This window comes from Trichophyton rubrum (assembly GCF_000151425.1).
Source record: "Trichophyton rubrum CBS 118892 genomic scaffold supercont2.11, whole genome shotgun sequence".
Classification (NCBI taxonomy): domain Eukaryota; kingdom Fungi; phylum Ascomycota; class Eurotiomycetes; order Onygenales; family Arthrodermataceae; genus Trichophyton; species Trichophyton rubrum.
The window spans coordinates 706,305-731,837 of NW_003456418.1; the positions used below are offsets into that span (position 1 = coordinate 706,305).

The 25,533-nt window shown below is 48.9% G+C and overlaps 9 protein-coding genes across 11 annotated transcripts; 2 read left to right on the plus strand and 7 right to left on the minus strand.

Annotated features, from left to right (window-relative positions):
• Positions 1–1,271: 1,271 nt before the first annotated feature.
• Positions 1,272–2,459, plus strand: TERG_12629 (uncharacterized protein). 2 transcript variants are annotated; one of them, XM_047751564.1, is made up of 2 exons: positions 1,272–2,369; positions 2,424–2,459. In XM_047751564.1, the coding sequence occupies exon 1, from the start codon at positions 1,511–1,513 to the stop codon at positions 2,054–2,056; it is 546 nt and encodes a 181-aa protein (XP_047607448.1). In that variant the 5' UTR covers positions 1,272–1,510; the 3' UTR covers positions 2,057–2,369; positions 2,424–2,459. The 2 variants fall into 2 exon arrangements, with proteins under 2 accessions (XP_047607448.1, XP_047607447.1); XM_047751563.1 differs by having other exon boundaries at positions 1,272–2,459.
• A 26-nt stretch (positions 2,460–2,485) lies between these two features.
• Positions 2,486–5,536, plus strand: TERG_12630 (uncharacterized protein; the record flags this gene model as incomplete). Its single annotated transcript, XM_047751565.1, has 12 exons — positions 2,486–3,270; positions 3,323–3,475; positions 3,532–3,672; positions 3,726–3,887; positions 3,946–4,116; positions 4,175–4,429; positions 4,486–4,619; positions 4,685–4,840; positions 4,894–5,062; positions 5,119–5,307; positions 5,367–5,441; positions 5,505–5,536. Exons 1-12 carry the CDS (start codon positions 2,886–2,888, stop codon positions 5,534–5,536), a joined length of 2,022 nt encoding a protein of 673 aa, XP_047607449.1. The 5' UTR covers positions 2,486–2,885.
• A 1,503-nt stretch (positions 5,537–7,039) lies between these two features.
• TERG_12631 (uncharacterized protein) lies at positions 7,040–7,558 on the minus strand (the record flags this gene model as incomplete). Its single annotated transcript, XM_047751566.1, has 1 exon — positions 7,040–7,558. The coding sequence occupies one exon, from the start codon at positions 7,556–7,558 to the stop codon at positions 7,040–7,042; it is 519 nt and encodes a 172-aa protein (XP_047607450.1).
• Positions 7,559–7,621: 63 nt separating this feature from the next.
• On the minus strand, positions 7,622–8,292 carry TERG_12632 (uncharacterized protein; the record flags this gene model as incomplete). The annotated part of the gene is made up of 2 exons (XM_047751567.1): positions 7,622–7,936; positions 8,011–8,292. The coding sequence occupies 2 exons, from the start codon at positions 8,290–8,292 to the stop codon at positions 7,622–7,624; spliced, it is 597 nt and encodes a 198-aa protein (XP_047607451.1).
• Positions 8,293–8,423: 131 nt separating this feature from the next.
• On the minus strand, positions 8,424–9,250 carry TERG_12633 (uncharacterized protein; the record flags this gene model as incomplete). The annotated part of the gene is made up of 3 exons (XM_003231677.2): positions 8,424–8,633; positions 8,703–8,901; positions 9,003–9,250. The coding sequence occupies 3 exons, from the start codon at positions 9,248–9,250 to the stop codon at positions 8,424–8,426; spliced, it is 657 nt and encodes a 218-aa protein (XP_003231725.2).
• Positions 9,251–11,998: 2,748 nt separating this feature from the next.
• On the minus strand, positions 11,999–12,878 carry TERG_12634 (uncharacterized protein; the record flags this gene model as incomplete). The annotated part of the gene is made up of 2 exons (XM_003231678.2): positions 11,999–12,649; positions 12,714–12,878. The coding sequence occupies 2 exons, from the start codon at positions 12,876–12,878 to the stop codon at positions 11,999–12,001; spliced, it is 816 nt and encodes a 271-aa protein (XP_003231726.2).
• A 347-nt stretch (positions 12,879–13,225) lies between these two features.
• On the minus strand, positions 13,226–15,704 carry TERG_12635 (uncharacterized protein; the record flags this gene model as incomplete). The annotated part of the gene is made up of 2 exons (XM_047751568.1): positions 14,730–15,704; positions 13,226–14,661 (listed from the first exon to the last, which is right to left on the minus strand). The coding sequence occupies exons 1-2, from the start codon at positions 14,986–14,988 to the stop codon at positions 13,226–13,228; spliced, it is 1,695 nt and encodes a 564-aa protein (XP_047607452.1). The 5' UTR covers positions 14,989–15,704.
• Positions 15,705–15,706: 2 nt separating this feature from the next.
• On the minus strand, positions 15,707–19,061 carry TERG_08027 (uncharacterized protein). Of its 2 annotated transcripts, XM_047748872.1 has the most exons (3): positions 18,906–19,061; positions 18,224–18,828; positions 15,707–18,107 (listed from the first exon to the last, which is right to left on the minus strand). In XM_047748872.1, the coding sequence occupies exons 1-3, from the start codon at positions 18,930–18,932 to the stop codon at positions 18,014–18,016; spliced, it is 726 nt and encodes a 241-aa protein (XP_047604863.1). In that variant the 5' UTR covers positions 18,933–19,061; the 3' UTR covers positions 15,707–18,013. The 2 variants fall into 2 exon arrangements, with proteins under 2 accessions (XP_047604863.1, XP_047607453.1); XM_047750528.1 differs by having other exon boundaries at positions 15,707–18,828.
• Positions 19,062–19,919: 858 nt separating this feature from the next.
• Positions 19,920–21,769, minus strand: TERG_08029 (uncharacterized protein; the record flags this gene model as incomplete). Its single annotated transcript, XM_003231682.1, has 3 exons — positions 19,920–21,293; positions 21,380–21,454; positions 21,521–21,769. 3 exons carry the CDS (start codon positions 21,767–21,769, stop codon positions 19,920–19,922), a joined length of 1,698 nt encoding a protein of 565 aa, XP_003231730.1.
• Between the last annotated feature and the right edge of the window lie 3,764 nt (positions 21,770–25,533).

The window sequence follows — 25,533 nt, forward strand, 5'->3', positions numbered from 1 at the left end:
CAAGTCTTAGTCAGCAGAAAGGACGACCGCAGCGGGACGAGGAAAAGTCGCAGCGAGACGCGGGAAGATGGAGGAGACAGCAGAGGCGACGGCGAGGTCGACGAGGCCAGCAGCAGCGGGAGGGAGAGGGTGGAAGGCGGCCGTGGGCGGTGGTGGGCGCAGCTGAAACCGATAGTTCGCTTCTGGCGTGGATGCGAACCCTTGCAGAAGAAACGAGATGCGGCTCAACGCCGCCTCAGCCTGCGCACTCCAGCGCTGGAACACGAAGCCAGGCAGCCATCCTTCGCCGCTTTTGCCGGATCACTCGGCCTGTCGCTGCCAGTCCCTCTTGTCGGCTTGCAGCTGTCGCTCTCCTCTCCGCTGAATATCTTCTGCTCACTCTATTCTCCGTTTCATGTTTTTGCTTGCCTGAGCTAGCGATGTGGGTTTGTCGAGTTTTCGCCCTGGCGTTTCTCTCTTCCACAGCGGTCTCTGCGCTGTTATCTACCTATTTCCCTTTTCGGAAGAACATGGAGATGCAGCCATGTGACTGATGCCAAGCTTCCCAAGGTTATCTCGGGCCGCGTGCTGACTAAGAGGAACATATCTCATCCCCCCCCCTCTTATCTCAGGTCCGACGGAATCTTTCATCCCTCAGACGACTCCCCAACGCGTACTCTCGTACGGAGCATGCTTAATCGTAAGCGGATGTAGCAGAAATAAAAAGGTTATATTAATTAGCATTCTTTTTATGATCCGTTTTACGAGTTAAATAACGTCTCGTTTTGCGAGTGATCTCCAGGCCGTTCCCGCGGTCCTATCGACACTTCGTATTAATCTGGTATCAAGATTAGTATGTCGGAACAGGGAATGGTCGCATGTATTATTGGGTATCGATATCTTTGAAAATTAGGCGTATCTTTTCACACCAGCAGCAGCAGTTTTGTCTCAAATGAAAAAGAATGAGACGTGTGATACTCCGTATACTGCTTTCTCTCTGATGAGTCCATGTCGAGGCAGACTTACAAATAATGAAGATTTCGTACAGACGGCAAGCAAATGTGGTAGAGAAGCAAGGCAAATAGCCACTCTCTGCAACCTATGCTTAGTTACCATAATCTAGTGCGGGCTTGATCCTTTGGCCAAATAGCTGGCGTTGTTGTCCTTCCAGCCCTCTCTCTGTGGAATGAAGAGAAGTTGTGGGGAGGAGCATGCCAAGGCTTCCCACCCACCCCATAATGACTAAGCTTTGTATTACATAAGGCGGAGCCTGATCCTCCGTCGCTGCGGCCTTTGTTGATAAGATCAAGATAAGATCGCGCGCTCTCTGGAGCTTCGTTGCGGAGAGAGGCCGCAATTATCCCAGTCGACCCCTCACGACATCCACAGCAGCACTTCTATAACGCATTTATACGCCCTTAGTAGATGCTAACACTGCTCAACGATAGTTGCAACGGGGTCTGGCGGCCATCTCGGAGGTAGTTCCCAGTAGAATGATACCCGTTCTCCACCTACTGCGAGACACGCGACCATGAACAACATCACCTCCCTGCGGAGAGCTTTGGTCAGCTTCGGGCAGCATGCTCGTTTCTTCTCCTGCTCGTCCCAGTGCCACCAGCATCAGCAGCAACAGCAAAGTGACGGCAAGATCAAAACGGTCCCGTACTCCTCTCTCACCATCGGCGTGCCTCTCGAGTCATACCCGTCAGAACGCCGTGTCTCTCTCACCCCGGCTAATGCCGCCCTCTTGCTTAAGAAAGGGTTCAACCAGGTGCTGGTCGAGCGTGGAGCTGGTGCAGCATCCCAGTTCACGGATAAGGCATATATAGATGCAGGGGCTAGCTTGATGGACCGCCACGACGTTTGGGGAAGCGACATCGTGCTCAAGGTGCGAGCTCCCAGCCTCAATCGTGGCGAGGTAGGCTTGGTTAAGGATGGCGCTACGGTCATATCTTTCCTCTATCCAGCGCTTAACAGAGACCTGGTTGAAGCCTTGGCCAAGAGAGGCGTCACGGCCTTCGCCATGGATATGGTTCCTAGGATCTCCCGTGCCCAGGTCTTTGATGCCCTCAGGTGAACTACCTAGAACTTCGCCAGCACAGAGACAAGAGAAAAACTAATGGCCAGTAGTTCAATGGCAAACATAGCGGGATACAAGGCAATATTAGAAGCCTCTAACCATTTTGGGAGGTTTCTACCCGGTCAGGTTACTGCTGCAGGGTGAGTATGCTCTTACGCTTACCCGCATTCATGTACAATGCTAACATTCAATAGCAAGGTCCGTTTTGCTGTTCATTCCACTTATCACCATAATTAACGCAGTGTAGATTCCACCTGGCAAGGTACTCGTTATCGGTGCTGGTGTTGCTGGCCTCAGCGCCATTTCAGCAGTAAGCCACGACCACCCTTACATAAAGCATCATGGTTTATACTGAAAAATCAAGGCACGTCGTATGGGTGCCATAGTCCGCGGTTTTGATACCCGCCCCGCCGTTCGTGAACAAGTTCAATCCCTCGGAGCCGAATTCATCGAGGTAGACATCCAAGAAGATGGTTCCGGCGCCGGTGGCTACGCAAAGGAAATGTCCAAGGAATTCATCGAAGCTGAAATGAAGCTTTTCCTCCAACAAAGCCGTGAGGTGGACATCATCGTTACCACGGCCTTGATTCCTGGCAAACCAGCTCCAAAACTTATCACCGAAGAAATGATCATGGCCATGAAGCCTGGCTCTGTCGTGGTAGACCTCGCGGCAGAGGCTGGAGGGAACTGTGTCCTGACTAAACCTGGGGGAGCTGTTAGTGAGCTCCAATGGCGTTACTATCATAGGATACACTGATCTTCCGTCCCGTCTACCTACGCAGTCGTCTACGCTGTACTCAAACAATATCACTAAGTCTTGCTTTCAATGGCCCCCGTTGAGAAACAGTTCGGTGTTGACCTTGAAGATGAAGTCGTCCGCGGCTCTATTGTCACCTATGCTGGTTCTATTTTGCCCCCTGCTCCCAGGCCCGCCCCTCCTCCGCAGCCAGCAACTCGGAAGAAAGAGGACGCAGCTCTTTCTGCTGACGCGGCTAAGATGGAGCTTACCCCGTTCCAAAAGGTCTCAAGAGAAGTAGCTACTGTTACTGGTGGAATGGGCACAGCTCTCGCCTTAGGCAAATTTACCGGTCCACTGTTTATGAGCAATGTCTTCACAGCGGGTTTGGCTGGCTTGATTGGATATCGAGTTGTATGGGGCGTCACCCCTGCATTGCATTCTCCGTTGATGAGCGTAACCAACGCTATTTCAGGTACTGTAACTCTCTATCATCTGATACCAACTATCTACTTACTTGCATGTAGGAATGGTGGGAATTGGCGGTCTATTTGTCATGGGCGGAGGATATTTCCCTGAAACCATACCCCAGGCCCTAGGTGCATTGTCTGTTCTCCTCGCTTTCGTCAACGTATCAGGCGGCTTCGTCATAACTAAACGCATGCTAGACATGTTTAAGAGTAAGCTCTAGTTACCCCAGAAGTTTTGCTTGGCACCGCAAACTAATACTATGTAGGGCCTACTGATCCACCGGAGTATCCATGGCTCTACGCTATTCCTGGCGTACTGTTCGGAGGCGGGTACCTTGCAGCTGTGAGCACTGGCATGGCGGGTCTAGTTCAAGCAGGATATCTCGTCAGCAGTATTCTATGCATAAGTATGTATTTTATTCTGTGGTATTTGTGCGACCTGCAACTACTGACAATGTAGGCTCTATTTCTGGTCTTGCATCTCAAGCTACTGCTCGTGCAGGAAACTCTCTTGGTATCTTGGGCGTTGCTTCCGGTATTCTCGCCTCTTTGGTTGCTGTGGGCTTCTCTCCCGAAGTCCTTGCCCAATTTGTCGGACTAGCTGGCATCGGAGGTTTGGTTGGTTAGTTCTACCGTTATCATGTTCCGTTGTTCTATTCACTTATGATAACATCACTTAGGTGCCGTTATCGGCCGTCGTATTACTCCCACCGAGCTACCCCAGATGGTAGCGGCACTGCATTCTGTTGTTGGGCTCGCTGCCGTCCTCACTAGTATTGGAAGTGTCCTCGCTGATATCGACCATGTTTCAACTCTACATCTTGTTACAGCATACTCCGGCGTAGTTATAGGTAAGCCCTCGCGAATCGTATATTGTAACATGGAATGTTAATCTAACTGAATAAACAGGCGGGATCACCTTCACCGGCTCCATAGTGGCGTTCCTGAAGTTATCAGGGAAAATGGCGTCTAAACCACTTGCATTCAAAGGTCGACATATAGTAAACTCCTCTTTACTGGGGACCAACATGGCGCTCATGGGAGGATTTATATCAATGGCTCCGGGCGCTCCCCTGGTAGCTGCAGCAGCTTTATCAGCGAGTACCATACTCAGTTTCATAAAGGGGTTCACGACAACCGCTGCCATAGGGGGCGCTGACATGCGTATGTTTATCTTAATCCTTTAATATTGATGAAGACATGCTAAACGAATGATGTAGCTGTTGTGATAACGGTTTTAAACGCTTATTCTGGCTTTGCACTTGTTGCCGAAGGGTTTATGCTCGACAATCCACTTCTTACGACAGTGGGATCGCTTATCGGCATCAGCGGTTCCATTCTATCATATATCATGGTTAGTCCACGGCTAGCTATATTTTGAACTAGTTCTAGAAATAGTGTCAGGCTAACTGTCTAAAGTGTGTCGCGATGAACCGTTCTCTAACCAACGTCCTATTCGGCGGAATATCATCACCAACCCAGGCACAATCGGATCACCAGATTGAAGGAAAGATTACCAAGACTTCCATTGAAGAAACGGCAGAGACTCTTGCGAATGCTGAAAGCGTTATTATAGTACGTTACTCTAATATTGATTTGTTGAACTAACTGTTAATCTATGCCCCTAGGTCGTTGGATACGGCATGGCAGTCGCAAAAGCCCAATATGCGATCTCAGAAATCACCCGTATGCTTCGTGCTAAAGGTGTAAAAGTTCGATTCGCTATTCACCCCGTCGCTGGCCGCATGCCTGGGCAATGCAATGTCCTGCTTGCTGAAGCTGCTGTTCCATATGATAGTAGGTTTTCCTTTTCATCGGAGTCTACATTGCACGAAGCTAATGAAGGAAATTAGTTGTCCTTGAAATGGATGAAATCAACGACGACTTCAGCGATACGGACGTGACTCTCGTCATCGGTGCGAATGACACGGTTAACCCCATTGCTTTGGAGCCCAACTCTTCTATTGCGGGAATGCCTGTTTTGCATGCCTGGAAGAGCAAGGAAGTCATTGTTATGAAGCGTGGAATGTCAAGCGGATACGGTAAGTTTTTAAAATCCCGCCCAACCAAAATAGGCTCGTTAAACTAACATATCCAATAGCTGATGTGCCCAACCCCATGTTCTATATGCCTGGTACCAAGATGCTGTTTGGAGATGCAAAGACTTCTTGTGATGGTGTGTCCTACCGAACCAACTGCGCTTTTATGTGTTTATCTATAGATGCTAACCCACACCTAGCCATCCAACATGCTCTTGAAGCACATACATGAGAAAAGGAAGAGATTTAAGATTCGGGCATACCTAACTCCTAGATATTATTTTCCCTTTCAGTCACTCAACCTCAAATAGATCAGTTAGATCACTTGTTCAAAGACCGAGACAGACACGAGAAGATATTTTATCTATCCGCCACTTCTAAGTGCCTTTCTTATTTCGCTGCAGTCGATGATGCATTTACAGCATATCATCAGCTATTCCCCCCCATATTTAGCCCTTTTCACTTTGTTTCCTTGGTTTGTTTTTCGTTTTTCATACCCCCGCGAGTCCGACGTTGAATGGGTTTAGCCGGTCGCACGAATTAACTGCTGGTTTGACGATGAGCTGACTGACTGACGGATTACTTTTGTTACTTCTATGCAAACTCATACAGTATAACTAATTTAGGTCTACTCACAGTGTGCATGGACGTGTCTCTTTTGATACATACAGGCGTAAGTGTAAGTTAATGTACTTACAACCCGTTTCCGTTTCAATAAACTGACATTCTCCATGGGAGAACATGAAGTGCTTGCCAATCAAGCTCTGGTTTGCCTTGTTTGACAGGCAGCATGACAGGCCATCAGTAACATGATGCATGCATGGTGGGGGAGTGAATACGAGCCTGTGTAATACAGGCCTCTATTCGTCGGTTTGAATCATGCGGTCTGCTCATCTCCTGCAGGCTAATGGCTTGTGGGTGAAGGTGATGTATCATAATATCATGCATACAGACAGGGGAGTGGTAAGTTGGGCTACCTAGGTACGATGAGAAAAGCCGGGGAAACTTGGAGCAAAGTATTCGTGGAAAGTTATAATTATCAATTTGGATAGTTGAGTAGAGAGTAGCGGCATACATAACTTTAAAGTAATAAACAAGTCATACTGCAACTAGAGTCCAAGAGTCGAAACACAAGACAAAATCATAGACCGTGATATGGAAATACGACTGGGAGAGGAGAATGACGTTTACAATCTGGAAAAGGAGAATTGAACGAAGCAGAATTATGCAGGACTAAAAGCGAGTAATTAATTAACAGGAAGAAAAGGAAACACAAGCAGCACAAAACGGTATGATTTGGGTATCGGGGGTATCGGGATCGGGTATGGGTATCATTCACGTCCACCTCGCCTTTTTTTTTTTTGGATTGTTGATTAAAATTTTCTGATAATTCCCACAAGACAACCATGCATCATCACCGCGTACAGAGAGAGGGACGAAACAGTAGGGAGTGGCAAGTTGGAAATTTGGATGGATCGAGCCAGTAATTAATTAGACAAGAAAAGCAAGACATACGAAACACAAGAAAAGGATAGGGGAAACACGGGCACACACACGAACACACGAGACATATATTAGAGTGAGGTTTTTAAAGAACTGGATTTGTTTTTTCTTGTTCAAAGTCATTGCCATGCTCGTTAGGAAGTTGGCTGGGCTGCGTCAAGGATTGGTTTGATAACAGGACAGTGTTGAGTGTTAAATTGAATAAGGTGCTGTGTTCGGGGGATTTTTTATTTTATTCGTTTGTTCGGTTGATATCGTTATGCTGTAGACAAACCAGGACAGTGCAAATACCGCTGGTCCCACCACTTTTCGATTTCAACGGAGCTCGTCCTGGCGTCTGCTCTTCATGCGGCAGTGGGCACGGGTTGGGTGGCAGCAACAGGAGCGGGCTCAGAGGAAGTGGGGGCCTCGGTGATCTTGGGATCTTCACCGTTGGCAGCCTGCTCGGTGGTGGTGGTAGCAGCTGGAGTCTCCGTGGCAGGCTCCTCTGCAATGGGCTCAGCCTCGGAGACTGGGTTGGCAGTAGGCTCCTTATCCTTCTTGATAGCCTTGCTGGGCTTACGGAAGAGTTGGGCGAGGGGACCAGACTTCTTCGTCTCACCCTCGGTGGCCTCACCTTCGGTTTCAGGCTTCTTCTCCTTCTTGCCACCGAGGTTGCCGAAGAGCGATGTACGGCGCTTCTCCTTGAGGCCGGGAACAACAGCATCAACTGCAGCAGTGGCAGTCTCGTCAGCCTTGGTGACGGCCTCATCAACCTTCTTCTCGACGGCGTCAGTGGCAGCCTTCTCAGCCTTCTCAATCTTGTCAGACTTCTTCATGAAGGAGAGGAACTTGTTGCCCGAGGTTGGGGTAGTGACCTCCTCGGTCTTCTCGGTCTTTTCAGCGGCATCGTCATTGGGAGCAGTAACAGTCTCCGGCTTGATTGGCTCGGAGGTCGTAGCATCGACAGGGTCGCCGAGCTGGGGAGCGGTGCTAGAGACAGCTGGGGTCTCAGAACCGACCTCCTTCTTGGCCTTGTCATGGTCTTCCTTGGGGAACTTCTGGAAGAAGGTGCCAAAAATGGAGGTACGCTTAGACTTGACAGGAGTCTCTGTCTTCTTCTCCTCGGGCTTTGACTCTTCAGCAGGAGCTAGTAAAGGTGTAAATGATTAGTAAATGAGGGCTTATGTGATGTGATCTTTTGTAAACCAGATTGAAACTTACCATCAGCGGCTGGCTCAGCAGCAGCAGTAGAGGCCTCAACAGTCTCGGCAGCGGCAGGCTCGGTGACCGCAGGAGCATCGATGACAGCAGGAGTAGTTTCAGCATCATCCTTCTTGGCCTCCTTGTTTTCCTCAGTCTTGTCTTCCTCCTTTTGCTCGTCCTTCTTCTCTTCTTGCTCTTCCTTCTTTCCGAGGAAGTTTCCGAAGATGCTGGCACGCTTGCGAGACTGAGAGCGGCTCTTCTTGTCGTCCTTCTTCTCTTCCTTTGGCTCGACAACAGCATCAACGGCCTTGTTGGCTTCGTCGGTCACCTTCTTTGCAGTACCGGCAACAGCAGCAACGACGGGGACCTTGGCTGTACCACCGTTAGTCAAAACGATAAATAAGCTTTAGATTGGGGGCGTTACAAAATGGTCACGTACTAAACTTCTCGAGCTCGCTCTTGTAGCCCTCACCACCAACGATCTCCTCCTTGGCGGCCTTTCCTTCGGCGGACTTGGCCTCGATGGCGGCAATCCAGCTGTCACGCTCGTCGGCGTCGGTGGCCTGGAAGGTGTGCTTCTGGCCGTGGAGCTTGAAGATGAACTCGTTGCTGCCGTCCTTGGCGATGTCGGTGACATCACTCTACAACTACGCGTTAGCCCAACTCCCCTCTCTGTCTTGCCCATGACTTTATCTAGAACTCAAACATACCAAGTTGATGATACCGGCAGGGTTGGCCTTGTCCTCAGCGCGTTTGGCAAAGAAGAGAAGACCCTTGCCAGTCTGGCTGGCCCAAGCAGCGTTGGGGTGAGCAAAGCTAAGCTTTTCATTCTGGAAGTAGGAGATGAGCTGCTTGCTCTCGACGGGCTCTTCGCTGAACCAGAAGTGTCTCTTGACAAAGCGGAAACTCCTGTTATCCAGAGTTTTGTTAGTCTTGTTTTTTTTTTCCCCTATACCCCTCTCCCCTCGCTACCAAAAGCATGCATATGTTATCTGCCTTGTACTACTTACTTGACGAGTCCTGGGGCCTTGTATCCAAGCTGGCCGTCAGTGGCTGGGGTGATCTCCTTAGGAGCAGGCTCTTCCTTAGCAGGTTCCTCGGCAGCGGGAGCCTCCTCAGCGGCCTTGACGGGCTCTTCGGGGGTGGCTGTTGCAGCGGCCACTGGCTCGGTGACTGCTGGAGTCTCGGTAGCGGCGGTGGTAGTGGTCTCCGGGACGACGGCGGGCGTCTCCTCGGCGGGCTTCTGGACTTCAGACATGGCTGCTTCTTGTAGTCGTGAGCTCGTTGGGCGTGTTTATATTTTGGGGATCGGTGTGTAATGAAGCGGATATTAAAAGTAGCTACAGGCGTCCTTTTCGAGGGGCGGAAACGGGTATCTCGGGTATCACGAAGAAGCGAAGAAAGGAGGTGATTAAAATAGCTAAGAGAAGACTCTCTGTGTTAATTATTAGATGGAAAAGGTGAAGCAAGCAAAAAAGAAAAGAAAAAGGTATCACTGGGTATCTCAAGAAGGCAGAAGCTGGAGCAGACGAAGAAGAGGAAGAAGAGGAAGAGGAGGAGGAGAGAGAAAAGGCCGGATTAATATTTGCGACAAGGAGGCCGTTTTTATTTTGCTCTTTTCCGCTTTGGGCGATAAATTACAGGACAAAAAAAAAAGGGAGGAGCCCGTGACTTGTAAGGTAAGAGCGGTACAAGGGTGGTAAGTTACGCTGGGCGGGGCTGCCCCTTTTTGCCCTGGTACCGTCATGACCGTACGCGTAATACCTGTACCGCGAGCTCCTGGCCGCCCACCTGACCCAGCTGCCCACTGCACAAGCCGCACTTGCTGCCTGTTTGGGTCTAGCGCCGCCAATTCCCGCTGTCTGATCAGCGGTACCGTACGGTCAGTTACGTGACGTGACGGCCTGCTGCCCCCTTACATAAGCTCCGGAGATACCGCTATAGACACGCCAGAGACGCCATCGCAGCAGCGAGCAGAGGGCAGATCGATGCAGGTACTTCTGTGTCCTCCGTCGCTGGCCGTCTAGTCGCCGGGTGTCACTGCTCGAGTTATACCGTGCATGCATGCAGCTCCGTGTGTGCGCACTCACGTCTCCCCCGAGTTCTGATTCGAGGCAGTCACTGCAGTCATAATGATAATAATACAAGTAAATAACTAGAGACCAGACTGAGACCCCCTTGATACCACGTGACTCCCCTATTTTGGGTGGAGAACTCTCTTTTGTCTTGGCATCAAGTCACATGTCCATCGCTTTGTGTTTCGCCCTTTTTTGTCGCCCTTCCAGGGCTGTCCCTTTGGCGACTCCTCGTCGGGGCCGGTTTGATAGATGGCGAGGGATGCTGGAGATGAGACGACGAGGATGCCAGAGGACGCAGAGCAGGGCCGATGTGACTGTTGGTGGCGAGGCCAGCGGTGCCAGCAGCGAATCGCCAGATGGGGGTGTTTACCCATCCTTAGCATGCACACGCTATTGATTAGTGGAGTACACGGCAGAGGGCCAGAGATTGGATATACGGGAATTACAGCCAATACAGATAACTAATACCTTAGTTCGAAGACAAGATGGAAATTCGATGCCTGTCATCATATGGTCGTTCGTTACCATATAATCATCATAAATTACTACTATCGCGTAATAGTGGAAACACGCCGCTCGCTCACTCGTTCGAGAGCTATGAAGCGACTTTGTGTGGTCTGCCCAAGTACCCCCTTTTTTTCCTTTTTCCTTTTTTCCTTTTTTTTTTTTTTTTTTTTTTTTTGGGGCCTTTCGCTCTGCGACGCTAGGCTAGGGTAGCTGTGGCCTTGTCACCAGGAGCTTCAACTACTCAGCAGGCCCCTGCGTCAGGCCACTTGAAACAGCTGCCAACCAGCTTGACCAGCTCCGATTCGAACAATTTGTCACGGTAGGCGAGAGGAGTGGCCTGTAATCATGTCCAGACTTCGTCTGCTCTTCGTGGTGAAGACTGGTAGTCTAGAAACAGGGAAAGGGGCAAAACACACCCCCTGGGCTGGTCAATCTCATGCTCGTCCTTGATAGCAAAGTGAACCGATGGGGCTGCGAGAAGGGTAAGAGAAAAACTTTGGACCGCCGGCAGTCCACTCCGGGCACCTGCAATCAGCGTGTGGCTGTCAAAACGTATCTAAAATGAGCTGTTAGCGCCGGTCGATCGTACAAGGGGAGAGAGACCATGGAGCTTCTTTTATCAATTCTTTTTTTTTTTTTTTTCCCTCTCTTTGCTTCTTCCCCCCCTTGCTATTGGACCCATCGTCCAATCGTGCGTGCAGGGGAGGATTAAAAGCCGTTTGCCATGCATTGATAAGGGACTCTTGATGCAAGCGGGGAGGGCAGGGAAGTAACAAGAAGAACTTACGATGTGATGCTCTCCGTCCGCTCAGCTGTCAATTTCAAACACACTTTCAACAACTCCAATGCAACAGTCGGCTCCTTTACCTGAAGTGTCTCCCACTCCTTCGTCCCTAGCGCCCAGACTACACAGTCACGTTCTGCCCTCACGGTCGCACTGCGGCTCGTCTCACCAAAGAAAGACAGCTCGCCACATGGTCGGCCAGCCACGATGAGCTCAAAGTAGCTCCGCCCTTGTGGAGTGGCATGTTCCGCTCGTAGCATACCTGATTCCAACAGGTAGAACTGACCCGGGTAGTCGTTCTCGCGGTACAACACCGAAGATGCTGCAAACTCAGCCCGTGTAAAATATGGACACACGGGAAGCCAAAACTCTGCGGACTTGATGCTGAGACCTTGGAAGGTTTGGAGCAGCAGCGGGAGCGGCTGCTGCTGCTGTTGTGCTGGTGATAGGCGTTTGTGAAGGATCTTGCCCGATCGAGTGTCTTCGGCTTCCTCCCGCAGGAAATTGGACGCTAGCTGGTGCAGATAATAGCCACGAGGACTGTTGGCAGCCATGTCTGCCGCCAGTGTCTGGGCATGGGCCTTGTTTAATGGTTCTATATGAAACATCCCTTACTTAGCAATGATGATCCGACTCATTATTTCAACAATAGACACCGCCAAAGAACAGACTTACTCAGGTTTCCTTCACTGGGAGATAGCCCGGCGGGTGAAGTTTCTTTGTGGTCGTGGATTGCCTTCAGGGCCTCGTTCTCACAGTGCTCAAGCGCAGAGTTCAGATCTTGGAAAATTTCGACCGCATCGTCCAGCCCAAAGAGGCCGACATTTTGCAGGCTTGTTGCAACCTCTCCCGTTATATCAAGCCCGCATACAAGCATGTGTACTCCCTTCTTCTTTAGTATCCTATTCAGCCTTGTAAAGGCTTCAGCTGCCGAAAAGTCTAGCCCGTTGACATATAAGAAATCGAGTATCAGGAATCTGATGGGCCGCTCGCTGAATGCTTCTGCATCCACCAATCCGCGTATCCGCTTTTCGACACTGACAATGGTTCCGAAGAAGAGGAAACCGGCGAGCTTGATGACGAATGTCTGTTTTCCCGCCTCACGCAGGAACCTTGCGTGCAGCGGGTGTCGCCGAACGGTAGAAAGGGCCACTTGGCCTGTGTATGTTGCTGTTATCGCGGATTTTTGTGATGTTTGAGCCACAAAATTGACACATGCGAGGATGATACCCACAATAATACCCGCAACAAAGTCCCATGCTCCCATCGTGACAACAATTGTTACAACCTAGTCCACGTAGTTGGGATTAGCAGGTGGACCGTGCAAATTAGCGAAATTAGGCCACACTCACAGTCAAATACTCAAGTCTATGCAACTTCCCCCATGTATCAACCAGTGCTTCCTCTAGAAGCTCAATTCCAAGCATATATATCAGAGCACCAACAATCATAATCGGAATATATCCAACTATACCTGGTCCAATGACTAGAACTCCAAATGTACCAACCGCCAACATAATGCCTGCTAGACGGTGATTGCCTCCACTAGCGATAAAAAGGAGACTATTCGTGTATACAAGGTAGTTCTAGGCTGTTTGTTAGCTCTCGTTCCGGTAACAAGTGATGAAGTAACGCCATACCTGCACACTACCAGCGAAGCCGGAAAATACATTGGAAATTCCATGTGAGACCAGCTCTCGGTCTACATTCAGGTGATCTTCACCTGTTGAAATACCAAGCGCAGGAACGTTAATGGGAACATGAAGAATGCCAAAAAATGTTAATGCAAACATGGCTGGAACAGTTTCTGCAAGTGCAGCCCAGTGAACCGCCGAAAAATCTGTATCGTCGGTTAACCTCAATCTTAGTTTGTCTCGTGGGGCAGACGATACATACCGTATAACGTATAGAAATGGTACCATGGTTGTGAAGATGCAGGAGCATAAAAAACCCACCCTCCTTCCCTCAATGAACTCATAGAAACATTCGTAATAAACTTAACAATGTAAAAACCGGCCCCGATGGCTACAAAGTAGGCACATAGAAGGAGATTAGAACGTATGAAACGCTTCAGAACAAGAAGACCAATAGCAAGAAGCAACGGAACAGTCCACAGTGGTATGGTATCAAGCTGGAAAAGCTTCTCTAATGTTTTGAGGTTGTATTCTAGATTGCCTGATAAACGAGCGGATATCTCGATACCAGTAACGACAAGGAACCATCCTACGCCACCAATGCAGCCGATGAGAATGTGGCGGGGGAAAAACCCAATTAGGGAGCCAAGGCGGCATGCTCCCATGCTGAAGAACACAAGCCCTGTGAGTATGGCGCTCAGAGAAAATGCTAGAATTGTTGTTGCATAAACAGCTCGAGGGTCATCGTCTCCCACTCTGTTGAGAATTTGTGTTGCCATTGCGTGGAAAAAGGGGACGACCTCGATCATCTCCGCGCCGATACCGCCTTTGAAGACCGAGCCTCCGCAGGAAAAAACCAACTGGGAGATGATAGTGCTGACATAAAACATGGCAATGCCATCGGCGCCCATAGCAGCAAAAATGGGTTCACCCAACGGAAAGAGAATCATTCCATAGGAAAGGGCATCTAGGATGTTGAGAAGCAGGCCTAAGAAAACAGCTGGCAGTAGGCTGACGGGTAAATGTACTCCATTTTCATATATAAATTTTTTGTCCCACGTCCGTGGGTTGCAAATAGTCTTTGCCCATGCAGGAGGTTTTGAGGCCATCCATCGGCCTAAGCTAGCTAAATCTGGTCTTTGGGGTCCAAAGTCTTCAGGGCCGTCAGGTATAGCACCATACTTGGAGCTGCTGTGAACTTTGATCAACGGTGCTTGCTCGGGATCTATGATCCGAGGCATAGATGCCACCGGGCGGTGACCAAGGGCCGTTTCGTCATCATCCTCATTGGGTTCTTGTATGGTCGAGTCTCTTTTAGATTGCACGGGAGCACTGGTAGATTTCTTCAAGGGGCTCGTTGGGGACGATCGTAACATGGCAGTCAAGGCAGATTCACCCACGAACGAAGGGAAGGCGGATCCTCGGGGGGTGGTCGGTTCTGACCTTTCTTCAATGGCCTCTGGTCGGGACCGAGACCGAGTGAGACGCTCCGACACTCCATCTCCAGCCCAACCTTCCCTGGTGAATAAACCGCCAGTAGATGTAGATAAATCACTCGCATAACCGGAGAGCGACTTATGGCTAATTGATTCGGCGTCAGATAGGGCTAGAGACTCGATCTCTGCAGTCCGTTCTCGAACTCCTAGTGAGGAGTATTGGGCGGTGTCTAAAGGATAGATAACCGTTAGCCTTGTGTATTAAAAGGAGGATGAATCCGCGGTATTAGGTACGCACCCAATGGCCCATGAAATGTTCGATGGTAAAATGATCGTGTCGGTGTCTTCTCGCTGGCAGACACACGGCGACGTAATGAAGCTCCGTTTGAAACGTCTGGAGCTTGCAAGAGATCTGAATTGTGACCCGCAGTGGTAGTTGTCGCACTCACTCTTCGATCAATAGCCGGGGCAGCATCTCTGAGGAAGCTTAGGTTGGAAAAGGTCGACGAACGGCGCCTGCCAGTGGCTGGGAGGGTTTTCCCCTTTCCCCCATCCATCCTGTTGCTTTCCACGACCCAAGAAAGCGAAAATGGCACTAGAGATGATGGAGGGCCAGAAGGGGTCGTATCCCAGGGCTACAGCAAAATCCGTAGACGGTGCATTCTAGTGGAAGTTATATTTTATTGAGGGGAAGAATGTACAAATGAAGAGGCGATGGTTGTGATCCTGAATGTCTCCCCTCTTAGTGGTCTTGTGATAGCTTCTCCATACCAGACCGAGGCAGGCGGAGCAGGGAATGACGCAAAGAGGCTAACGAGGTACAAGGATGGCCACCAGCGTCCGGGCGAATACGAAGTAGTTATCTTTTGGGGCGTTTCCGAAGCGCTTCGGTGCAAGCTTGAGAGAGGTCGGTGAGAGAGTAAAAACACACTGATCGGTCATCTCGGCTGGCTCACTTGTCTCAACATACTTGATTATATCAAGGCCTCCCTGGCGATAAGATAGGCAAATGGATTCGATGGCCCTGGCGATTGTGGCGACCATGCACGGCAGATGCTGGGCTTTGACACCGCGCTAGTCGCGAACTATAATCAACACACAATGGTTAGCCGGCTACAAGATATCTCTCCCCTCTCCCCGTCCCAACCCCCGCCAGCAGCAGGAGTAGCTTTATCGCAGCATGGACGGCTTTACCTCTTGCCAGTAAAGCATCCACGAGCTTCGTCTCATGGCCGATGCTCACGCCTCTTCTCGCTCTGCGAAGCGGCCAAGTAAGGCTGAAGTTGAAGTTGAAGTTCGGGTTCGATGCCAAGACTGACGCTTATCTCACGGCCTTTCTTGGCAATATTGATGACTAAGACGCACGAGCCGCATACTCTGACTAAGCTGGTGACCATCCGCATACTAGTATTTAACTACTCACGAGCAAAGGAATCGACTATATGCATTACAGAAGCGCCTAGAACATCACGCCTTCCTATACACCTTATTTCTTGCCGAGTTGCAGTTAGTAATATTGCTTTGGCTATATGGTGGTAAGGCCTAGATATCACGTTGACGGTAAAAGTTATCTCATGGCCTCTGTCTTCATGTATATTAACACAGGATATTTCGTTCCACTAACTGATAATAAAATCAATGCTACGCTAGAAATAGGCTTCAGATCCTCCAAATATGGACCGTCGTCGCAGCCGATGATCGTAACCCACTTTTCTTTCTCGTGAAACTCCCAAGTTTACAGGTTTGAAGACGGACGAACGGTGTAAAAGTGGGAATAACAACTCGGGACTGCGCCGTTAAAGTGTTTGGAAGATCGGCTCTTCAATATGGTGAAGGAGAGAGCGAACTACGGGGCCTTATCCTCAGCCTTGAGACGCCATTTGACCTGAAAGCCATTGAGCCATGCCGATGCAGAGAGCTGATGAGTCAAATACGTTGAATCCTTCGGGAATGGCACACTAAAGAATTATCTATGGTGATGTCAAGCCTGCCAACCTCCTTCTTTTGTGTTGATATACGGCTCCGGATATATGATTTTAGCGAGTCGGAGGACAGATGAAGACCCATACTAGTGGGATGATCTCACAGCAACAAGCGACGTATTACCAAAGAGGGCTCAGAACTGGCCTGATTTAACTGATCCGTCTCTAACGATCAAGGATAGTCTCTATGGACTCAAGATAACAATCTGGGAACTCTACACCAAGAAGCTATCTTTTAAAGACCGATATAGTGATAAAAATACGTGACATCTTAAGCCCGTGGTTGTTGATGAAGTAGAAGACCTGGAAGTACGGAACATCGTGCGTGTATCTTCGCTATGGCGGTGCGAAGATATAGTTGAGGAGCCCTGTGATGGAAATGTATGCGAACAGCCTCTGTTAGTCGTCAACCGATGATACCCAGAGTGACATATCATACTGGCTAATATGAAGTCCGATCATTCTGTTTAAAGAGGCTTATTGATCGGTCGTTTCCTCTGGTGACTGTACATTTGCCGTTCGGCCACATCACACACTAGATACCCAGCGACAAGGAGTGATACACTGGAATTTTTGGCTGAGTTGGACTCCATATCCTGATGTATTAAAATCTACAACTCTTACATACCCTTTACCATTTCTCAGTTTCAGATATTCTTGCACAGAACTCCTGTCGACCCCTAGATTCCCGTACTAAGAACGGAAGAACAATCTCCCAATGCATTTAGAAGGAGAATTTATGAAATATTTTTACCCCAATAATTAACACTTAAATGGAGTATTGAACTACTATTTAGTTGGCTCGTGAAACCAGGTCACTAGTGGTTCATCAGTCGTCTGTGATGGTCAAACCATACCTTCATTCTTAATATCCAGTTTGCTAGCGCGGTTACTCTACCCATGCGTGAGAATAAAACTAGCAACTTTTATCGGCATTTATTCAAAGTTGCATTTATACGCGGGTCGGAACCAATAGCCGAATGTGGTCCAGCGGTATGATTTCCCCATAAACATTTGGGAGTTGATTGCAACAATAAACCAGGTTTTAAAGGTATATGTCAAGAATTTTCAGTTCATTTGCTGTTGAAGACCCCTGGTTGGTGGAGGGGCTTGAAAAACTGGCTAATGCAGTTAATCTGCGGACTAGGCTGTATCCGCTGGAATATCTTCTTGTCTGTCTTCCAAAAGGTGTTGTGAGGCCGGTTGTTGGTGGGAGGCCGCAAACGCAAAAGAAGGCTAAGGAAGGTTTACACAACGTGGCAGAGGCGAGAAGGAATTCCCGAGTTTGGCTTCTTGAATACCACGGTTGCAGCCATTTTTCTGCGGGCAAGTAGCTGGTTGGATGGATGATGGAGGGGATGAAGGGGATCAAGGTGATTGTAGGGGATTGAAGACAAGAGAGGGAATAATCAAGGGGATCAGAAAGGGGACCATGGACGATTCGATTGTTCGGGCCTGGAACGGGGAATAAGGTTGCCGATTTTCTTTGACTTTGAAGATGTATACGGTACTTCCAAGGCTGGTGGCCATTCAAAAGTCAAGTCATTCAACATATAGTTTTCTCGCACATGGCTTAGCTTTGGCGAAAAAAGAGTAATTTTCAATTTAATCGTTGAAGGTAACCTTGGCTGATTAGTTGCTCTACATCTCCCAACCTCACGAAGAACTGACTATTCTTTGTCAAATTGATCGACCTATGTATCTCCCAAGCGAAGAGTTCAACGCCATTAGCCTTCGAGTACAGATGCAAAGAGCTGAACTAGAACCACGTGGGTAAAGGTTGAGCCATATTCGGAATGAGACCACTTACCCGTATTCAGTCTGGATTTCTCCAGCATCCTTCAGAACCCGAACGTCGATGTATAGCTCTTTCGGTGGTTCCAGGCTACCAGTTAAATCAACATCAGTCCAGTGGCCCTTGTACGCCATCAGCATCTCATTGTATTGTCGAAAGTATTCCTCTTCCACTGGTGTGAGCGAACTGTTATAATGCGCATTCGAGAGGGGCGTTCTATCAGTTCTGAGTGTTCCATGGTCTTCGCTATTGTTGTTCCCACTTTCGATCTCCCGCTGTCTTTGCTGGTGTTCTAGCGGGTCTATTCCTTTCCAGCACATTTCTTCTATTTTCTCTGCCCGAATTCTATGATATGCAAGGAGACAACGTTTGTTTCGCCTCATTGATAAATGGTCGACTAATAGAGCGCAGGCGGTAGCAGGGTCATCCGCGGGGTTGAAGGATGGGGGGGGGATGCCTCCCTCTTCTCCCTCTGCAGCGGCTCGGGCTCGCTCAAGTTGCTCAAGAATACGGGCCACATCTTTGTCGAGGTCACGGACTTCGCGTGTCACCGCTTGGACAATCTCGCGTTGGTAGGGGGGTAGGTATGCGAGTGACTGAGTGCGTTTGGCATGTTGAACCTGGAGGAATTAGCATATTGCACAGCTAGTCTACCTTAATTACACTTATATTCCGTACACAGAGTACACCAACATACCAGCTTGGTCCCCAAATCACCATACATGTTGAAGACGAATGAGGTACAAGTACAGGTTGGATTCAATTAGCCGAAATTAACTAAAGAGTGAGACAAGAGAGATATAGCTTTAGCGGCTTCTTGTAGATGGATGAATTCGCTCTCTGTATATGTATGCCTTTCATAGTCAGGGGATGCTTCAATGAGTAAACGAGGAAAAAAGGAAATGCCTTGTTGAATCGCAAAAAGTCGAGTGCAAAGCGCACGCGTGATCGAGGGCTTATCGATAAGCTCGTTACTGACTGAAACCGCGCCAAGCCACCAGCAAAGATTGAGCCTCAAGTGTTTCACGATTTCCTTCCTGAAGTGAAGATATGAAAGTGAATCAAATCTCATTCTCTGTGAAGAGTGCACTTTCTAACTAAACTAATTTACTACGGAAGAATATTCGAAAAACACAAAGTCACTATTACCAACCCAGATGATGATGATGATGATGATGATGATGATGATGATGATGATGATGATGATGGTGATGCAAAAGTCTCATGAATGGAACGGTATCCCAACGCAACGAGAAAGCCTCCGATGGCATAAGCATGAACATGGGATAGTAGTAAGGAAGGGAACCGGGGAGCCGTGCTGAGTAGAGGGAAGGGAATGATATGAAAAGAAATGTGATACCAAGGATAAGTAAAGGAACAAAAGGGAAACAAGGGGAGTCCATTTTGGTATTCTCCAATCTCGACTCTCAAAGGAAATCAGGATTTCATGGAGGAAGCCAATAAGGGGGAAAGGGTTCGATACCATGATGATAACGCCAGCATTCCAATCACTCCTCTGTGCGCCTGCCATCCGCATCCATGTATCCGAAAGAGCCGCAGGTGCCAGTGCCACCATGAAGCATGAAACACAAATAGGGGAATAAGGGGGAGAAATGTTTTCAATAAAACATGGGAAGAAGGGAAACTTGGGTTCGGAGAAAAAGCGGCATTGCCATTCACTTTTGTCCAGAATTCAACTTGCCAACTGTGTTTAGTTTACAGTTGATCCGCCAAACCATTCGTTAAGTTCTTCGCCTGGCATGGTATGGGTATTGGGCCACATAACACGGTCGGCCACTAAACCAGTGGCCATTGACGACGGCGGAAGTGTTGCATGATGATACTGGTCAGTTTCAGGGGTCGACATGTACCCTGGGACATAGTGCTGGTTGCTAGTGGTGTTGAATTGCCAAAAATCGTTTTGGTTCACAAAGCTGTTACCCGTATCTGTTGGGAGTGGTGTGTTTGTTGGCTCAAAGTCCAGTATCTGGGGATCAACCTGGACTTCGCCCATGGAGACGGACATTCTGTTGTGGTTTAGTGGTTGTGGCTGAAGAAGGTCTGGATGGGTGCCACCTGGCATATTAACCATTGGAGCAGTAGCATCATAGGCCACTCCGCCGGGCATACCGATCTTTTTGTATGTCACGTCTTCGATGTTGGACCCAAGAAGGCTCTGGTGGATAGACGGCTGGTAGTAATGGGTCTGTTCCGGCTGTGATATAATACCAGGATGAGGTCTTCCGGGGTTGATCATCTCCCAAGACGAGCGGTTAACATCCCCGGTTCCGTAAATGTCAATCTGTGAATGCGGGATAGGAGTGCAGTTGCGGCTGTCATAAGTACTGTCGTTGTCGCATGGAGTGGAGTTTCTGCTATTACTAGCTTCACCATTGGGGCCCAAAGTTCGTCGCCTGTTTGATGGACGGGGGTATGATGTGATATCACATGGCTGGTCTTCGAAGTCGCTAAGCTCGTCCTCGTGGGAACGCTTCTTTTTGGATGCGGAGCCCGGATTCTTACTCCCAATCTGGTTCTTCGACATGCCCTGGTTTTTGTTTGGAGCGAATTTGTAGTCTGGGTGTGCCTTATGGTGGTTGTCTCGCTCTATGGTTGCATAACTTTCATACAAGTCTCGAATCTCCCGGGGCTCAAGTGGCCAGCTCTGTCCAGAGGCTCGTGAAACAACTTGATGGTTGTTCTGCGCACACCATTCCTTTGTCCGCTCCGCATAGGCTGATCGGTATAGCATGAAGGAGTTCATGGGGCGGGCGATCTTGCCGTTCTTCGACTTTACTTCCTCCAAACGAGTCTCCTTTGGACGGTTAACCCAGACGGCCATATCACGAATGGGGATATGTAGCATATTTTTTGTCAGCTCACTGAGCGGAGCGTCAATGGTTGGCCCATCTCCCTTGTCAGCCTTCGCTGGCTTTGGTCGCCGTCTGAGCTTTGCCGGTCTTATTATACGGACTCTATCGTCAGTATTGGACTTGGCGATAGCCAGCTCCTCTTTGAGATCTTCTACTGTTTCGCCAGCCCTGACAGTGGCCAGTACTGGCATTTCTCCAGCACGGTGGTATGTCTGTGATAAGTGAGAGGGTTAGCAGCTATTCTTTCTCTTCCAACTAGTATTAGTTCTGCTGTATATCTCACAGTCGGGCTTCTTACCAGAGCTGGGAGCGAAGTGTCATGTTCACTACTAGTCATACTGTGATACATAGAGTGGGATTCATACCCATTCTGCTATTTCCAGACATTTCTCTGTTAGAAATAGTGCTTTATGCCAGGCCAGGAAAACTATATACTGACCATTGGGCCACTCATAGCTGGAGTACTAGCTTCCAAATAGCTATAAGAGTATGGCTCCCCTGCAGGAATATACCCAAGCTGATGCTGCGGGCGGAGTTGTTGTGGTTGGCTGTGAGGATATGTCTGAGGGTATGGTTGTTGTAATTTCTGTGGATGTTGTTGGAAGCCAGTCTGTGATATTGCCTGCGGACTAAGCTTAACGTCACCGTCATTCGATGGTGGAGGAGAAGGAGGCTGCTGGTTAAACATAATTAACAATAGCAGAAGGACAAGCCTTTCTTTTCTCCTTTAATGGCTTTTTAAGAGAAGGTCTGTGTCCCTGTTAAGAGCGCAGGAAGGCAATTTCAAAAAAAAAAAAAAAAAAAAAGGGGGGGGGGGGGTTTATTATCAAGAAGAAGGGTTTGTTTGCAGGTTATGAATGAAAGATTTTGATTGCAGCCCTGAAGAGAAGAGGGGCTAACAAGAGGCGAAGGAAATCTCCGCGAAAGTGACAATAGGCTGCTCTCAGATTGTTTTACCTCAGTTTGGGTGCCGTCACTAGATGTCTGGAGAGTGCCTTGCTATCCAGATTGATGTTTCATTTGGGTAGAACAGAGGCCACTTGATAAGGAGGACTGGAGCTATGGCCAGCGAATCGATATCTTTCAGGGGCTGCGGCAAAGGAGACAAGAAAAGAACACTTCCTCCACAATGAAGAGGGGATGAGAGCTGCACCTTGGCCCCAGCGTTGCTGTTTGAGAAGCAGGATATATCAAAAGCCGGGAGCGGTAGACCTCCTCGCGGTTAGTGACTGCGCGGGAGTTGAGAATGAGGAAAACGGCGATATAAGGCGCCCGCAGGGAATTATCCTGCAGTCGGTGAAAGAAATAGCAAGAAAACGGCCGAATCCGGAACCGTAGCAGGAGATGCTAGTGGGATCTTCCGGCAGACGAACTCTTCCAGGTGAATACTGAACGGGAGTCTCCTCGTCTCTGGTGTTCTTTTGTCTTCCGGGCGTTGCTTTCCCCTAGTTGGCCAGGCTGATTGATATACTCCGACGCCAACCAGGACAGCTGATGGTACAAGTGAAAGGCCGAAGTGAGAAAGGGAGTGAGAAGAACGAAGTGAAGGCCTAAGAGCAAATAAGGGGATGGGGGAAATAGACCGAACCCTCCCTGAACTGCAAATAATATACCAAAGATGCTGGTGGATACCCAGACTGTTTCTCTTCTGCTTGGTAGAATATTGCAACCACCCGTTTGGTAATTCAGAGAAGCAGGAAACAGGGATTTGACCAGATCCGCAAAGACCCTATTTCAGAGTCGTCAGAGTTGAAAAAAAAAAAAAAAAAAAGACCAACTGCGAATCAGAGACATGCAGGTTGGCCAGCTTGACCTGACCGTTTCTTTTCCTAAGGTCTAAAACATGGCATTTCCAGCCTAGTCAGCATATCCGTGTATTGACTCTTAGTCCTGTCTTCTCTGGATGCAGGCAGGATACCATTGACGAAACATGGCACCTTGTGAAGAAGATTTGACAGTAAGGGGGTTCTCTATGCTGGTCTTTGTTGGATGAAATTGATCTTTGTACTGACCTGGCAACGGATGCAGGAGAGATAATGACAGTCTCCCCCCTGGTTTCTTGCACCCTTTTCCCGCTTCTTGCTATCTTCTATGGATGCTGGGATAGCCGTTGAAGATGCTGAAAATAGGCCTCTTTGTGGGCGAAGTGAGAGGGAAGAGTCTCCGTATCTCTGCTCCTTATTGCGCGTTGTTGCTTGTTTCCCTTCTCTAGTTCCCCCCCTCTTCGTTTCAACTGTGGACAAGCAAGCTGAAGATAGTTTCTTGTCGAAAGCAATTGTTACGCGATGGTGATATGTTGGTTGGTTGGCTGCTTGATTGATGGGAGCCGTTGGACTGCAATTGAAAAGCGGACTGGCCCTTGATCCTCGACACTGGTGAGGGAGAGCTTGTTGCAGAAATAAAGTGGGAGAGCAAGGGAGTGATATAAAGAAGAGCCTTTTTTAAAAAAATAAAAAACTACGGAGGCGTGAGGGTTCCACTCATGTCGATATAAGCAAGGCCATGGCTGGGAACAGAGGAAGTAGAGGTTCAAGGGAGGGAAAGAAATAAAAAGCAAGCAGTGGGAGGAAAAAGCAAGCTCTTCGATATGGATGGGGGAGAGGGATGGCGATAGTTAATTAATTAAGCCGCCGGCGGATATGTATGTATGTAAGTAAGTAATAAGTATATGTATAGAGTGAGCTAGAGGTCGAACGGTACATAGAGACATGCAAGTCGGGCAGCGGTTGGAGGTTTATTTTTTTTTTTCTCATCATCTGCAAAGCATATAAAGGGACCGCTTTAAAAAAAGAAACAAGATGAATAGCTAGTTCTGTTTATAAGCATAGGAGGGAAGAAAGTCTGGGTGATAGACATGGCTGGAGCAGCGAGGCTTGCAACTTTAGGGGGCCCGAACCCTTTGCTTTTGCTGCTTTTAGCCTGGTTCTACTCCGTACAAGAATGTGTTTTATGTGGAGATATCAGACAGTTTAGTTGGTTATCTGCCTCCGCCGGTTGACAGAGCATACCGAAGTACTGGCTACCTCGATACCTCATCCGGCTCCCCACCATTCGTGTATCCCGTACGCCCTGTACCCCCTATGCCCAACGAGGACGGTACTTTGGGCGAAAGGCTATGGGGCATACCCGAGGTCACTGAGACGGCGCCAGAGTCGAGAAAGAAGTTGGATTTTTTGCCTTCTGCTTAGTGATCTCGGAAACTTCGTTGCGGAGAGTGTTGAAGACTAGGTATACCTAGTTTATAGTCTGCGATGCCAGAACGGTACGCTGTAGCTCGCCGTGATGGTGGGCGGAGTTGGCGGGCAGACGAACAGACGAACAGACACCCAGGCGGGAAAAGAATCTGACATGGACCCTGACGGCCTGTATATTTTTTTATTTTTTCTTCCTTTTGGTTAACCTGACTGAGCAGGGTAATCTGGAAATGCCAGCACGGTTTTTTTTTTTTTTTTTTTTTTTTTTTTTTTTTTTTTGTTGTATTTCCACCCTCCATCCTGCGTCGCTGTGTAGTTAGTTACATGGGGAGAGAAAAAAAAAAAAATTCTCAAATCGCACGATAGAGCCAAGGGGTGGTTGTGTCTTTTTTCCCCCCCTTCCCTTTGCATTTTTTGCAAAAAGAGAGACGAGGTTAGACAGCCGGACTCGTCCAGGATGCTCCCTGAAGCCGATCCTGACATGGTGATCAACGCCTTTTCTCCTGTCCCCCTCGGCCGTGGTGCACATCGAGATGCAGAAAGTCATCAGCATGCGGTACCGCATATGGTAGGGAAGAAAAGATATGGAAGGGCGGAGAGGGAGAGATGGACCCCAACTGGAAACATGCATATGCCACATAGACAGACGCCCGCTCTAAACCTGGGCGGTGATCTCAAGAACGGTACGCCAGCCGATCGCCTCCTGCCTGTGCATCAACTGTTTCTGTCTTTCCAAATTTCCCCTTCCACCGGCTACCGGATAATGTTCCCCCATGTCATGTGGAGGAAAAGCGCATCCAGAGACTCTAGAGAGTCACTAGGGGAAGAGACTTGGTTAACTAGTTAGCTGGTTAGTAGGTTAACCAACGTGCTTCCAGCAATCCCCCAGAAAAAGAAAAGAGACGAAGAAGAGAGGTTGTGCTGTGGGTACAGAGAGTACATTGGACTGCCTTTCTGAGCCAGGGATACAAAATTCCTCAATATCACACCCCAGGCCTGCGCCCTAACTGGCTTCCGCTGTGGCGGGTTCGAGGCCTGCCCTGCTTGCTGCTGGCTGTCCAGAGAGAGAAGAGATGGAAGAGACGAGAGTTCGGCCGTACCAGCCAGTCGAACGCTGAGGTGTGCGAACAAGCCCTGGCGGCCTGGCCTGGCCTGCCAACCACACTTGGTGCGCCGCTATCAATTCTCCCTTCTAGCGCTTTTCTCCTCTGCTCCGGCGGCCCTCCCTTTACCTGCGCGTCGAAGCAACCTCTGGGAA